The sequence below is a fragment of the Oncorhynchus kisutch genome, linkage group LG8 (assembly GCF_002021735.2).
Source record: "Oncorhynchus kisutch isolate 150728-3 linkage group LG8, Okis_V2, whole genome shotgun sequence".
NCBI lineage: Eukaryota > Metazoa > Chordata > Actinopteri > Salmoniformes > Salmonidae > Oncorhynchus > Oncorhynchus kisutch.
Window position 1 is genome coordinate 49,619,580 of NC_034181.2, and position 16,882 is coordinate 49,636,461.

The 16,882-nt window shown below is 42.0% G+C and overlaps 1 protein-coding gene across 2 annotated transcripts in view; it reads right to left on the bottom strand.

The window, feature by feature from the left end:
* Positions 1 to 6,654: 6,654 nt before the first annotated feature.
* kif6 (kinesin family member 6) overlaps positions 6,655 to 16,882 on the bottom strand; it is a 203,262-nt gene continuing 193,034 nt past the window's right edge. The window contains exons 20-21 of one of the 2 annotated variants that reach the window (XM_020489411.2): positions 11,693 to 11,808; positions 6,655 to 7,334 (exon numbers count right to left, since the gene is read on the bottom strand). In XM_020489411.2, coding sequence (XP_020345000.1) covers positions 7,318 to 7,334; positions 11,693 to 11,808 — 133 coding nt within the window. In that variant the 3' untranslated portion in view covers positions 6,655 to 7,317. The remainder of the gene's footprint in view (positions 7,335 to 11,692; positions 11,809 to 16,882) is intronic. The other variant, XM_020489410.2, reaches the window with a different exon arrangement.

The following is a 16,882-nucleotide window of genomic DNA, read 5'->3' on the forward strand; positions in this document are numbered from 1 at the left end:
CGCCCCCGCCCCTCTTCTTACCAGAAAGATGTTTGTTTCTGTCGGCGCGATGCGTGGAGAAACCCGTTGGCTGCACCGCTTCGGATAGCGTCTCTCCGGTTAGCCATGTTTCCGTGAAGCAAAGAACGTTACAGTCTCTGATGTCCCTCTGGAATGCTACCCTTGCACGGATTTCATCAACCTTGTTGTCAAGAGACTGGACATTGGCAAGAAGAATGCTAGGGAGTGGTGCATGGTGTGCCCGTCTCCGGAGTCTGACCAGACGACCGCCTCGTTTCCCTCTCTTTCGGGGTCGTTTTTTTGGGTCGCTGCATGGAATCCACTCCGGTGTCCTGTTTGTAAGGCAGAACACAGGATCCGCGTCGCGAAAAACATATTCTTGGTCGTACTGATGGTGAGTTGACGCTGATCTTATATTCAGTAGTTCTTCTCGACTGTATGTAATGAAACCTAAGATGACCTGGGGTACTAATGTAAGAAATAACACGTAAAAATAGTTTCCTAGGAACGCGAAGCGAGGCGGCCATCTCTGTCGGCGCCGGAAGTTCAGCCAACAGTGATAATCTGAAGTACTCAAAAGATGTATTGTCATAGATTACATCAATTCTTTGAACGATACCAACATTCTGGTAGTTTACTGGTACAATTTGTACATTTCCAGTAATATACCCTCCCTTTGCAACCCAACTTTGAGGAAAGCTGAAAGGTGTTTAGGGTGGTTGGGCATCATCACATGCCATGTGTCTGTGGGCCGCCCCCAGGTGGTGAAGGTAGGAAACAACATCTCCACTTCGCTGATCCTCAACACTGGGGCCCCACAAGGGTGCGTGCTCAGCCCGTCCTGTACTCCCTGTTCACCCATGACTGTGTGGCCATGCACGCCTCCAACTCAATCATCAAGTTTGCAGACGACACAACAGTAGTGGGCCTGATTACCAACAACAACAAGGCAGCACACAGGGAAGAGGTGAGGGCACTCGGAGTGTGGTGTTAGGAAACAACCTCTCACTCAATGTCAACAAAACAAAGGAGATGATCGTGGACTACAGGAAACAGCAGAGGGAGCACCCCCCTATCCACATAGACGGGACAGCAGTGGAGAAGGTGTAAAGTTTTATGTTCTTCTGCGTACACATCACGGACAAACTAAAATGGTCCACCCACACAGACAGTGTGGTGAAGAAGGCGCAACAGAGCCTCTTCAACTCAGGATGCTGAAGAAATTTGGCTTGTCACCTAAAACCCTCACAAACTTTTACAGATGCACAATTGAGAGCATCCTGTCGGGCTGTATCACCGCCTGGTATGGAAACTGCACTGCCCACAACCACAAGGAACTCCAGAGGGTGGTGCGGTCTGCACAACGCCTCACCGGGGACAAACTACCTGCCCTCCAGGACACCTACAGCACCCGATGTCACAGGAAGGCCAAAAAGATAATCAAGGACAACAACCACCTGAGCCACTGCCTGTTAACCCCGCTACCATCCAGAAGGCGAGGTCAGTACAGGTGCATCAAAGCTGGGACCGAGAGACTGAAAAACAGCATCTATCTCAAGGTCTCAGACAGTTAAACAGCCATCACTAACACAGGACCCCTACAAATCAGCCGGGCTAGACAATCTGGATCCTTTCTTTCTAAAATGATCTGCCGATATTGTTGCCACCCCTATTACTAGCCTGTTCAACCTCTCTTTCGTGTCGTCTGAGATTCCCAAAGATTGGAAAGCAGCTGCGGTCAATCCCCTCTTCAAAGGGGGGGACACTCTTGACCCAAACTGCTCCAGACCTATATCTATCCTACCCTGCCTTTCTAATGTCTTCGAAAGGCAAGTAAACAAACAGATTACCGACCATTTCGAATCTCACCATACCTTCTCTGCTATGCAATCTGGTTTCAGAGCTGGTCATGGGTGCACCTCAGCCACGGTCAAGGTCCTAAACGATATCTTAACCGCCATCGATAAGAAACATTACTGTGCAGCCGTATTCATTGATCTGGCCAAGGCTTTCGACTCTGTCAATCACCACATCCTCATCGGCAGACTCGACAGCCTTGGTTTCTCAAGTGATTGCCTCGCCTGGTTCACCAATTACTTCTCTGATAGAGTTCAGTGTGTCAAATCGGAGGGTCTGCTGTCCGGACCTCTGGCAGTCTCTATGGGGGTGCCACAGGGTTCAATTCTTGGACCGACTCTCTTCTCTGTATACATCAATTATGTCGCTCTTGCTGCTGGTGAGTCTCTGATCCACCTCTACGCAGACGACACCATTCTGTATACTTCTGGCCCTTCTTTGGACACTGTGTTAACAACCCTCCAGGCAAGCTTCAATGCCATACAACTCTCCTTCCGTGGCCTCCAATTGCTCTTAAATACAAGTAAAACTAAATGCATGCTCTTCAACAGATCGCTGCCTGCACCTGCCCGCCTGTCCAACATCACTACTCTGGACGGCTCTGACTTAGAATACGTGGACAACTACAAATACCTAGGTGTCTGGTTAGACTGTAAACTCTCCTTCCAGACCCACATCAAACATCTCCAATCCAAAGTTAAATCTAGAATTGGCTTCCTATTTCACAACAAAGCATCCTTCACTCATGCTGCCAAACATACCCTTGTAAAACTGACCATCCTACCAATCGTCGACTTCGGCGATGTCATTTACAAAATAGCCTCCAATACCCTACTTAACAAATTGGATGAAGTCTATCACAGTGCAATCCGTTTTGTCACCAAAGCCCCATATACTATCCACCATTGCGAACTGTACGCTCTCGTTGGCTGGCCCTCGCTTCATTCTCGTCGCCAAACCCACTGGCTCCATGTCATCTACAAGACCCTGCTAGGTAAAGTCCCCCCTTATCTCAGCTCGCTGGTCACCATAGCATCACCCACCTGTAGCACGCGCTCCAACAGGTATATCTCTCTGGTCACCCCCAAAACCAGTTCTTTCTTTGGCCGCCTCTCCTTCCAGTTCTTTGCTGCCAATGACTGGAACGAACTACAAAAATCTCTGAAACTGGAAACACTTATCTCCCTCACTAGCTTTCAGCACCAACTGTCAGAGCAGCTCACAGATTACTGCACCTGTACATAGCCCACCTATAATTTAGCCCAAACAACTACCTCTTTCCCTACTGTATTTATTTTATTTATTTTGCTCCTTTGCACCCCATTATTTTTACTTCTACTTTGCACATTCTTCCACTGCAAATCTACCATTCCAGTGTTTAATTGCTATATTGTAATTACTTTGCCACCATGGCCTATTTATTGCCTTACCTCTCTTATCCTACCTCATTTACACATGCGGTATATAGATTATTCTACTGTATTATTGATTGTTTGTTTTGTTAATTCCATGTGTAACCCTGTGTTGTATGTGTCGAACTGCTTTGCTTTATCTTGGCCAGGTCGCAGTTGCAAATGAGAACTTGTTCTCAACTAGCCTAACTGGTTAAATAAAGGTAAAAAATATAAAATAAATACCCCCAGTCACTACAAAGATACATTCTCCCTTCCTAACTCATTTGTCGGAGAGGAAGAAAACCGCTCAGGGATTTCACCATGAGGCCAATGGTGACTTTAAGACAGTTCAAGTTAAATCGCTGTGATAGAAGACTGAGGAGGGTTCAACAACATTGTTGATTGTTCCATGGAGGCAAAAAGGACAATGTTGTTTAATTCAATTAGATAAAGAGAAGGGAGGGCCAGACAAGTATCGGTTGGGAAAGAGTTGGTGAAGTGCTAAAAGAGTGTTATGTGTGATGATTGTGAGGCACTATACAAATTCAACAGTCACAAGATGGGGACTTCAAATATGCCTATGTCACGTAAAGGGAATTGTAGCCAACAGTTCAGATGAGTTAAATGACCAACTGCAATTTTCTCAAGTCCCTCTTTGTGGCACCTGACCACAAGACTGAACAGTAGTCCAAGTGCAACAAAACCAGGACCTATAGGACCTGTCTTGTTGATAGTGTTGTTAAGAAGGCAGAGCATCGCTTTACTATAGACAGATTTCTCCCCATCTTAGCTACTGTTGTATCAATATGTTTTTACCATGACAGTTTACAATCCAGGGTTACTGCAAGCAGTTTAGTCAGTTTAGTTGAGGTTTAGGGTTTAGTGAATTATTTGTCCTAAATAAAATGCTTTTAGTTTTGGAAATATTTAGGACTTATTCCTTGCTACCCATTCCAAAACAAACTGCAGCTCTTTGTTAAGTGTCGCAGTCATTTCAGTTGCTGTAATAGCTGACATGTATAGTGTTGAGTCATCCACATACATAGACACACTGGTCTTACTCAGTGGCATGTAGATTGAAAAAAGTAAGGGGCCTACACAGCTACCCTGGGGAATTCCTGCTTCTACCTGGATTATGTTTGAGAGGCTTCCATTAAAGAACACCCTCTGTGTTCTGTTAGACAAGTAACTCTTTATTCACATTAAAGCAGGGGATGTAAAGCCATAACACATACGTTTTCCCAGCTGCAGACTATGACAGATAATGTCAAAAGCTGCACTGAAGTCTAAAAAGACAGCCCCCACAATCATTTTATCATCAATTTCTCTCAGTCAATCATCAGTAATTTGTGTAAGTGCCGTGCTTGTTGCGTGTCCTTCCCTATATGCGTGCTGAAAGTCTGTTGTCAATTTGTTTACTGTAAAATACAATTGTATCTGGTCAAACACCATTTTTTCCAGAAGTTTACTAAGGATTGGTGACAGACTGTATGGTCGGCTTACTATTTTTGGGTAGTGGAATGACTTTAGCTTCCCTCCAGGCCTGAGGGCACACACTTTCTAGTAAGCCTAAATTTAAGATGTGTCAAATGGGATAATAGCGGACGATATTGCCACTCCTAAGTAATTTTCTATCCAGATTGTCAGACCCTGGTGGCTTGTCATGTTTGATAGACAACAACTATTTTTTCACCTCTTCCACATTGACTTTACAGAATTTAAAAGTACAATTCTTGTCTTTCATAATTTGGTGAGATATACTTGGATGTGTAGTGTCAGCATTTGTTGCTAGCATGTCATCCCTAAGTTTGTTTATCTTGCCAATGAAAAAGTAATTCAAGTAGTTGGCAATATCAGTGGGTTTTGTGATAAATGAGCCACCTGATTCAATGAACGATGGAGCCGAGTTGGCTCTATTCCCCAAAATGTAATTTAAGGTGCTCCAAAGCTTTTTATTATCATTCATCTTTGTTTCATAGTATAGTTTATTTTTTATTTGTATTCTATCGATGGCATGCATAGCCAGTTAGATACCATCTGTAGAGGTGCAATCTTGATCAGCAACACAAAAGCTTATAGTATTTCAAACACATAAAATATACATTCAAGTCGAACTGAAATCTTAACAGAAACATGTTGGGTCATTTTCACAGCTTTCTATTTCCTTACAACCGGTTAAACTGATGTCATTTGCAAAATTGGAAATTAAAATGTAAAACATATATATATTTTTTTGTTATTGAATTTTGTACTTGGTCCCTAAACGTGTTTTCTCCACGAAGGAAGCCGAGATGAAAGGTGCCGATGCAAACTAGATTGAAGCATTAACTCTATCGATTTATGACATTCTGGTGAGCAAAGGTTTACTTAGTCTTCTTGGGCAACATATAATGAATGACAGATGAGAAGCTGCATGTATCTAATTACAGACACATTGACTAACAATTTTTAAGAATTACAGTTCATATAACGAAATCAGTCAATTGAAATAAATTCACTCGGCCCTAATCTATGTATTTCACATGACTGGGAATACAGATATGAATAATAAAAAAATGGGCGTGGATCAGAAAACCAGTCAATATCTGGTGTAACCACCATTTGCCTCATGCAGCGCAACACATCTTCTTTGCATAGAGTTGATCAGACTTAATTGTGGCCTGTGGAATGTTGTTCTACTCCTCTTCAATGGCTGTGCGATATGGAACACGCTGTCGTACAAGGTGTTCCAGACCATCTCAAACATGCTCAATGGGTGAAATGTCTGGTGATTATGCAGGCCATGGAAGAACTAGGACATTTTCAGCTTCCAGGAATTGTGTACAGATCCGTGAATTATAATTCTGAAATATGAGGTGATGGAGGCGGATTAATGGTATGACAACGGGCCTCAGGATCTCGTTACTGTATCTCTGTGCTTGCGACGTACTGCCAAATTCTCTAAAACGATGCAGTTAACAAGCCAATTGCACGCTCCCTCAAAACTTGAGACATCTTTGGCATTGTGTTGTGTGACACAATGTGCACCTGTGTAATGACCAAACTGTTAAGGATCCGCCCCTTTTTTTCAATTTTAGCCTAAAATGACATACCCAAATCTAACTGCCTGTAGCTCAGGCCCTGAAGCAAGGATATGCATATTCTTGGTACCATTTGAAAGGAAACACTTTGAAGGTTTTGGAAATGTGAAGAAAAGTAGCAGAATATAACACAATAGATCTGGTAAAAGATAATAATAAATAAAAAAAACGTTTGTTTTTTTGTACCATCTTTGAAATGCAACAGAAAGGCCATAATGTAGTATTCCAGGCCAGATGCAATTTAGATTTTGGCCACTAGATGGCATCAGTGTATGTGCACATTTTTAGACTGATCCAATGAAACATTGCATTTATGTTCAAAATGTTGTATCAAGACTGTCCAAATGTGCCTGATTTGTTTATTAATAACTTTTCATGTTCAAAATTGTACTCTCCTCAAACAATAGCATGGTATTCTTTCACTGTAATAGCTACTGTAAATTGGACAGAGCAGTTAGATTAACTTAGCTTATATCAGATATGTCTATGTCCTGGGAAATCTTCTTGTTACTTACAACCTCATGCTATGTTAGCTCAACCGTCCCATGGAAGGGGCACCGATCCCGAAAAAGTTCAGCTCCTTGATATGCCACACCTGTCAGGTGGATGGATTATCTTGGCAAAGGAGAAATGCTCACTAACAGGGATGACCCACACACCACTAGTGTTTGTGTGAGTGAGAGAGTGGGTGAGTGTGTGTGTGTTTGTATGTCTGAGTGAGAAAGTGGGTCTGTGTGTGTGTGTGTGTGTGTGTGTGTGTGTGTGTGTGTGTGTGTGTGTGAGTGAATTTTAGTCTTCCTCCAGTTCCCTTTCATCCAACTAACATCCATTCTAACATAATTGAGGCCTGGGTTTCATGTGGACATGTGAGAGCATCTGGGTTAAGTTCAAGGCACCAATCGCATAGATCCTATGTGTGTCGAACACATTCCGGGTGGCACTCCTTCACTTCTGCTCGGGATGCAGCCACAAGACAAGCATTTTGGTCATGGCAGAGGTGGCCCTGAAACACAAAACATACAAGACAATGAAGTATAAATGGGCTTAGATCCCATGACACCCCATTTCAAATGCTTTCCATACAATAGATCTTGTTATACCAATCATATTCTTTGTTTCAGATGCACAATGTTTGACTAATATGGGGTACGTTTGTTTGAAAAGTTTAGAGGGAGAGGGAGTAAAAGTATTTAATTTAATTAAATAAATGTTTAGAACATTGATTAAAAGCTTCAGTTTTTACACTTTATAGTTTCTGTAGGTTCAAGACCAATTCTACTATTACAAACCCTGTATCTTCTTATGACAGAGTTAGTTGCATGATTGAGAGAGAGAAGAAAAAGGGAAAGAGAGAAAAGGGGAAAGGGGAGAGAGAAAGAGAGCGACAGAAAGGGGGAGAAAGTGTCCCCTTGTTTGCACACCTGAGTGATTAATGTGGAAAGTTCCCTGCCTCTAGACCCACCTGGTCACCTTTTTGACGTGACCTGGGCATGACATTAGCTCCTTTTAGCCTTGTTACTGATGGATTCTATTAAAATGTAACGTTTCAAGTTAAACTGTAGTTTGTTTGTATCCTGTGTAGTGAATGATTACTGTGAGTATTAATGGAATTTAGGCCATGAAACTGTGTGTATGATAATTTAGAAACCAGGACCTAATCAGATAAGAGGAAATGGCCTCGGATCAGAGAGCAGTGTCAGGCCCAGAACAGAAGATGGACGGGGTGTGATTCTGACATTTGGCTAAACAAAGAGAGGACCATGGACATTCCACAGGTGAAAAGAGGGAAACTCATCGGGGTCATAAAATGTATAGCTGGGGCGGTGACACCTACAAGGGAAGAGTATAAATTGTGTTGTGATCTTTCTAAATGGATGCACTCAGCTGACTGTATCCTTGGTATTAAACACTTGAAACTTCTCTTGAGCTTTGTCTCAATTCCTTATTGCAAAGAGGTTGCAATAGCCTTTTTCTTTTTAACATTGCCATGCTGGAGTCTATCAGCTGATCAGGTAACACTTTATGAGCCACCTGTTTATAATGTATTAATAAAGGAGCAATCTGGGATTTTAACAACAACAAAGCTGGCAACCTGTCACTCTTTTTGGTAAACAGCTAAGGAATGGGGCTGGAGAAATGTAACCACTCAAATTCATAGACAAATCTATGGATGCAAGGACTGACCATCCATGAGATCGAAATAAAATATTACTAATAATTGTAAAGATGTTTTGAAGTGATACATTGTTTGTTTACAATGACATAAAACACACATATCTCCTGATGGGGTGAGGCAATTAAACTAAATCATGAAGTAAGCTTACAAGGCATTTACAAGTTACATTGCTCAATTCTCAATGGCTGTATATAATTCATTTCAAAGTCCAAAAATGTATGTACCAATAGCAGACTGCCTCTTGTGGCTTTAATACATATGATGCTAATAATAATAAAACATGTAATTTGTATAGCGCTTTCATTAGTTGGGGACTTGAAGCAGTAGGGGGGTGGCTGGAGTTTATGTTATAAGCTTGTTATTACGATATAACACTCACAGAATGACCAGCTGATGGGACCGTAGGGGAAAAGCAAAAACATGTCTGTCAATAAAGTATAACTCTTTGTTGTTTATAATACAGTATTGTCACAGCTGATGAGGGAACTGATTGCAAAGTAAAAATCTGATAATAAATAACATTTCAGGGGAGGCATATTCAAACAATTGAGATTTAGGACATGGGAAGTTTGAACTATATTTTCCCCCACTTGGCTGACAATTTATACCATTGCGATTAATGCTCATTTGCGGTGTGTACAAAAGGGAAATGGTAGCAGGTCAGGCGACAAGATTCTCCAGAGGAATCGGTTAGAAACGCATCCAACTGAGTCAGACTGCTCTGAACTCTAATTCACATATATGCGATGGTCCTTAGTCGTCCCGTGTACCACCAATTTAATTATACCTTAACCCTTGGTTGAGGTTTTCTTTTGTTTGTCCCGTGTAGTTGAGAGTGACAGATTACACCTCTTTAGCACACTTAGGCCCGTGTCTGTGTTTAAACAGCAGCCTCTCTGCTCCTGTGACAAGGTAATACACCAGCCTTCACCATTAATAACACCATCTCTTACCTAGCTGAGACATAAACTATAGACAGACATGCTTTAGTCAATAGGTGCTTGTGTAGAGTCCGACCCATACGTAGACACACAGAGATGCACACTCACATATATACCATTAGATTCTTGAAAAAAAATAAGTTATGGATTGTTTTATATCGCATTACCTACAGTTGGAAGGGCCCACAATTTGGGCAGCACGCACAGCAAATACCAAATAGATGTTTGTTGAATTGGGATTTAGGATGAAACCAGGCTCGAGGGGTGGTCAATCCTCTTCTGGCTGTACCGGGTAGATATTTAAGAGTAAATGTGGCCATTAAGCCCAAACCAATTAGCCACTATGTAAAACTGTAAGCGGGAACACTCTTATAAAAAAGTGTTCCAAAAGTGTTCTTCGGTTGTCCCCATAGGAAAACCGTTTTTGGTCCCAGGTAGAACTATTTTAGGTTCCATGTAGAACCCTCTGTGAAAATAGTTTCACATGGAACTAAAAAGGGTTCTACCTGGAACCAAAAAGGGTTCTTCAAAGGGTTAACCAAACTGTTTTAGGTTCTAGATAGCCTCAGTGTTCACAGTAAAAGTGACAGAAATTGCACAGAATGCTCACAACGTTCAAGTTTCCGCTCACAAGAACTGAAATTTGCTAAGTGCTGGAAAAAATTTGAGGGAACATTGGAGTCCAGCGTGTCTGTCTAGAAACTAGCGTGTGACAGTTTTATGAGTGCGACGAGACCTTTCAAGACGAGGGCTGCGGAGGTTGTGGGAATTCTAGGAAAGCAAAGCAAGAGGGACTGATGGTCTGTTCCGTACACTGCCACACACTAACGTAAAAACTATACTGCATATACAAAACATTAGAACAACTTCCTAATATTGAGTTCCACCCCCTTTTGATCTCAGAACAGCCTCAATTCATTCGGGCATGGACTCTACAAGGTGTCAAAAGTATTCCACAGGGATGCTGGCCGATGTTGACTCCAGGGCTTCCCACAGTTGTGTCAAGTTGGCTGGATGTCCTCTGAGTGACACACATACACAATCCATGTATCATTTGTCTCAAGGCTTAAAAATCCTTATTTAACCTGTCTCCCCCCCTTCATCTACACTGATTGAAGTTGATTTAATAAGTGACATCAATAAGGGACCATAGCTTTCACCTGGTCAGTCTATAGTATGTCATGGAAAGAGCAGGTATTCCTAATGTTTTGTACAATCAGTGTATACAGGGCATTCGAAAAGTATTCAGACCCCTTGACTTTTTCCACATTTTGTTATGTTACAAGCTTAATTATAAAATTGATTTAAAAAAAAAAATCCTCTCATGAATTTACACACAATACCCCATAATGACAAGCAATTTTTGCAAATGTATAAAAATAAAAAAAGAACTGAAATATCACATTTACATAACTATTCAGACCATTTACTCAGTACTTTGGCAGCGATTAACCTCGAGTCATCTTGGGTATGATGCTACAAGCTTGACACACCTGTATTTGGGGAGTTTTCAAGCTCTGGGAGACTTGAAAGGAACTCTGGAGTTCTTTCAGAGTGACCATCAGGTTTTTGGTCACCTTCCTGATTGCTCAGTTTGGCCAGCCGGCCAGCTGTAGGGAGTCTTGGTGGTTCGATACTTCTTCCATTTAAGAATGATGGAGGCCACTGTGGTCTTGGGGACCTTCAATACTATAGAAATACTTCGATACCCTTCCCCAGGTCTGTGCCTTGACACAATCCTGTCTCATTATAAAATAACTATTTTATAGTTAATAACTCATTCCACAACCTGTCAGTGACTTGTTTGATCTTAAAGTGTGGGTGCAGTCCGAATTCACAAGGAAATGCAAAGTGTGCCTGGCTTGTGCCTGGCTTAGAAGTGAGCCTATAGGCCTGGCAGTCCCAGGCTGCAGAGAGTGAGGACTGGCAACTTGCTGCTGTGGCATCTCCTCACCAGGAGAGAGCAGTATTGAACTAGACTGGGCTCTGTGTCGCTGTCAGCAGTACTACAAAGGACCATGCTCTGGGTTGAAGTTTCCCCTAGGTATAGATCTAGGATCAGCTTCCCCTTCCCAATCCTAACCTTTGCAAAATGCAAAACTAACCCAAGATCAGCGTCTAGGAGCAACTTCACCCTAAACCAAGAACCACACTCTTCACTAGTTGGTGTTTATAGAGGCAGAGTGCTTTAATATCATGTAAATTGTGGATCCAAAGGATGTATTTAAATAGTGTGTACAGTACCTGTCCTGTTGAGCAGGTTGTGTCGGGCCCTAATGAAGCCCAGGATGTCTGCGTCTGTCTGCTGGTCTCCAGTCAGAGGGAAGAAGGACTTTGAGAGCTCAGTGGAGGACAGGGCTCTGGAACGAACGAACGAACGAACGAACGCACGCACGCACGCACACACGCACACACACACACACACACACACACACACACACACACACACACACACACACACACACACACACACACACACACACACACACACACACACACACAGTAAGACACACTAAATCGCTTCAAATTAAACAATTTTATCAATCCCACCCCTCTACACACACAGGCATCTCTTTGTTACACTCACACACACATTTTTATAATTTAGCAGACGCTCTTAACCAGAGAGACTTACAGTCGTGAGCGGATTAAAAAATATATATACACGATGGGAATAGAACCCACAACCCTGGCATTTTTTTATTTTATAAATTAGCAAAAATGCTTAAAAACCTGTTTTCGCTTTGTATGGACTTGGTCTTTTACCAAATAGGGCAATGTTCTGAATACCATCCTTACCATGTCACAACACAACTGATCGGCTCAAATGCATTAGGAAGGAAAGAAATTCCACAATTTAACTTTTAACAAGGCACACCTGTTAATTGAAATGCGTTCCAGGTGACTATCTCATGAAGCTGGTTGAGAGAATGCCAAGAGTGTGCAAAGCTGTCATCAAGGCAAACCTACCTTGAAGAACCTCAAATATAAAATATATTTTGATTTGTTTAACACTTTTTTGGTTACTGCAGGATTCCATATGTGTTACCCATAGGCAGACACATAGGAAGGAACCTGCTAACACAGAAATTATATTGCGTGAAAATTCTACAGACCAACTGTCATCAAAGGCTTGACACAAACTTGACACAAACTTGAACCTTTATCAATGCAGGATGTTTTTCTTTGAAATAGTTTGATAAAAACAGTGATTATACAGTAACAAAAGAGATGATTAAGGTTGATGAGAGGATTTAAAGGGGAATTTCACCCTGGGGGAATCAGGGCTTGTTTTCATCATGTCCCAGGTATTTCTACAACAATGAGATGTGGTTCACACATTGCCCAGGAGAAAGGCAGGTCTGGGGTTTCACACACTGAATGGTACACCTTATGACAGCTTCTGGTGTATTGATGGGGAGGGAGGTGGCATTTCGTGAAGCCTTCATATTATATAGTGATCGCACTCTACACTTTTGTGCGCATAGATATGGTTGTCCTTGTTCGATAGAGGCATTGTGCGTCTTTTAGCGATGTTCCTATCGCCGGATTCATTGCTAAATACATAAGCATTTTTTCCAGGCTCTGAAAGACAACAACTTGTGTTGGGCGGTACTTCCTGTTCTGGCCTCCATCCTTCCCCAAGGCGGCCATATTTGAAAACAACACAATCCTTGGGCAAAACTGAATGAATTGACCAGAGGCAATGGTTTCAAGCAACACAAATTTGAACATGGAGCATTTTGGTATGTTCTATGAGCAACATGGTGACATTCAACCATACATGTTTCAACTGGAATATAGCGATGAGGATTCAAAACAAAGTGTTCGATTAAGCTGTTAGAAGTTCAGCTACAGCCGACGTCATTTTTTCTCCATCCACCAATTAACTTTAGTTTATCTATTGAAACTCATATTGAGTATTGCCTGCAAACATACTACTGTGTAACATTGGGGGGAAAACAAATGTTTCTGTTTGCTAACTTAGCTAGGTAGCTAAGTTAGCTAAACAACTACAGGTAGCCATACCTATGACTAAAAATAGAAGAGGTTTTACAATTAGAGATCTTTTGTATCTCGGTTGTAAAATGTCTTGTCCTTTTAGTTGTAGATATGGCTGTTAAACAGCAAGCTACAACATTGCAACCAGCCAAGTAAAGCTAGGTTAACCAGCAAACATTAGCACATGACTGGAGTTGGCTTGTTAGCTTGGCGCCTGCTAACTTATGTGTCACACCTCGTGTAACTTGTTAGCAAACATGTGTAACATCAGCAACTAAATTGTTTTACTAGCTAACTATGTAACATAATTGACAAGGGTTGACATTGGTTATGATTATGACCGTGGATGCATTTAAATTACAAAATTATAGGAATGACGCAAGATAGGATTCCAAGATGTAAATAACAAGTATTGTATATCCAGCAAGCTAGCTGGCTAAGTGTACTAGCAAACAGTGAGGAGAAACAATAATACAATAAATCTCAAAAACTGAAGCTGCCTTTAGTATAAAAATATTTGCCTAAGCATGCCTGATAGAAATGGCTGTATGTAGACCTGCCAACCTAAACTCAACAAAAAAAGAAACATCCCTTTTTCAGGACCCTATCTTTCAAAGATTATTTGTAAAAATCCAAATAACTTCACAGATCTTCATTGTAAAGGGTTTAAACACTGTTTCCCATGCTTGTTCAATGAACCATAAAAAATGTATGAAAATACACCTGTGGAACGGTCGTTAAAACACAAACAGCATACAGATGGTAGACAATTAACCTCTCTTGGGTAGGGGGCAGTATTTTGACGTCCAGACGAAAAGCGTGTAAACTGCCTGTTACTCAGGCCCAGAAGCTAGGATATGCATATAATTGGTAGATAACACTAAAGATTCTAAAACTGTTCAAATTATGTCTGTGAGTATAATAAAACTGATATGGCAGGTGAAACCCAGAGGACAAACCACCCCCCCCAAAAAATCAGCCTACCCCTATTTTCAATTGCTATCACTTTTATTATAAGGCCAAGTCCTCGCAGATTGCAGTTCCTAGGGCTTCCACTAGATGTCAACAGTCTTTAGAAAGAGTTTCAGGCTGGTTTTGGGAAAAATGAGCCAGAAATTGAAGTTTTTCTAGGTGCATTTTGTATGCATTTTGATGGAGGGAAACTGTGTGGATTATTGACTGAAGCGCGCCAGCTAAACTGAGTTTTATAGATATAAAGAAGGACATTATCGAACAAAAGGAACATTTGCGATGTAACTGGGACCTTTTGGAGTGCCAACAGAAGAAGATCATCAAAGGTAAGGCATTTCTCGCAATTGTCGCACCTGCCTGGTTGAAATATGTTTTTCATGTGTTTGTATGCGGGACGCTGTCCTTAGATAATCGCATGGTTTGCTTTCGCCATAAAGCCTTTTTGAAATCTGACACAGCGGCTGGATTAACAAGAAGTTAAGCTTTATTTTGATTACACTTGTGATTTTATGAAAGTTAAATATTTATAATACTAGAGTTTGAATTTCGCGCTCTGCAATTTCACCGGATGTTGGCCAGGTGGGACGCTACCTCTCTGGGATATGTGGGACGCTTTCGGCGAAAGCAAACAATGCTATTATCTGAGGATAGCACCTCCGTAAACAAAGAGAGAAACCATATTTCAACTCTGAAGGCACGACACAAAATGCAGAAATAAAAATATAATTCACGCCTTACCTTTGACGAGCTTCTTTTGTTGGCACTCCAATATGTCCCATAAACATCACAAACGGTCCTTTTGTTCGATTAATTCCATCGATATATAAAATGGATCAAACGTGCCAAAATGTCAATTTATTTCGTGCGTTTGATCCAGAAAAACACCGGTTCCAACTTGCGCAACGTGACTACAAAATATCTCAAAAGTTACCTGTTAACTACTTTTGTAATACAACTTTAGGTATTTTTTAACATGAATAATCAATAAAATTGAAGACGGGATGATCTGTCTTCAATACAGGAGGAAAACAAACTGTAGCTAGCTTTCTGGTCACGCACCTCTATCTAACAGTACACTTCAAGTGACCCTCGTTCAAGATGGCTCTTCATTACACAAAGGAAAAACCTCAACTAATTTCTAAAGACTGTTGACATCCAGTGGAAGCGATAGGAACTGCAAGCAGGTCCCTTAGAAATCTGGATTCCCAATGAAAAACCATTGAAAAGAGAGTGACCTCAAAAAACAAATCTGAATGGTTTGTCATCGGGGTTTCGCCTGCTAAATAAGTTATGTTATATTCACAGACATGATTCAAACAGTTTTAGAAACTTCAGAGTGTTTTCTATCCAAATCTACTAATAATATGCACGTCTTATCTTCTGGGGATGAGTAGCAGGCAGTTGAATTTGGGCATGCATTTCATCCGGACGTGAAAATACTGCCCCCTGTCAACAAGAAGTTAAGGTCACAGTTATAAAAACTTAGGACACTAAAGAAGCCTTTCTACTGACTCTGAAAAACATTGAAATGCTGCATGCTGCAAGGAGGCATGAGAACTGCATGAGAACTGCAGAAGTGGCCAGGGCAATAAGTTGCAATGTCTGTACTGCGAGACGCCTAAGACAACCCTACAGGGAGACAGGACGGACAGCTGATCATCCTCGCAGTAGCAGACCATATGTGTAACAACAGGATCGGTACATCCAAACATCACACCTGTGGGACAGGCACAGGATGGCAACAACAACTGCCCGAAATGCACAATCCCTCCATCAGTGCTCAGACTGTCCGCAATAGGCTGAGAGAGGCTGGACTGAGGGCTTGTAGGCCTGTTGTAAGGCAGGTCCTCACCAGACATCACCAGCAACAACATTGCCTATGGGCACAAACCCACCGTCAGTGGACCAAACAGGAGTGGCAAAAAGTGCTCTTCACTGACGAGTCGCGGTTTTGTCTCACCAGGGGTGATGGTCAGATTTGCGTTTATTGTTGAAGGAATGAGCGTTACACCGAGGCTTGTACTCTGGAGCGGGATCAATATGGAGGTGTAGGATCCATTACGGTCTGGGGCAGTGTGTCACAGCATCATCGGACTGAGCTTGTTGTCATTGCAGGCAATCTCAATGCTGTGCGTTACAGGGAAGACATCCTCCTCCCTCATGTGGTACCCTTCCTGCAGGCACATCCTGACATGACCCTCCAGCATGACAATGCCACCAGCCATACTGCTCGTTCTGTGCGTGATTTCCTGCAAGACAGGAATGTCAGTTTTCTGCCATGGCCAGTGAAGAGCACGGATCTCAGTCCCATTGAGCACTTCTGGGACCTGTTGGATCGGAGGGTGAGGGCTAGGGCCATTCCCTGCAGAAATTTCTGAGAACTTGCAGGTGCCTTGGTGGAAGAGTGGGGTAACATCTCACAGCAAGAACTGGCAAATCTGGTGCAGTCCACGAGGAGGA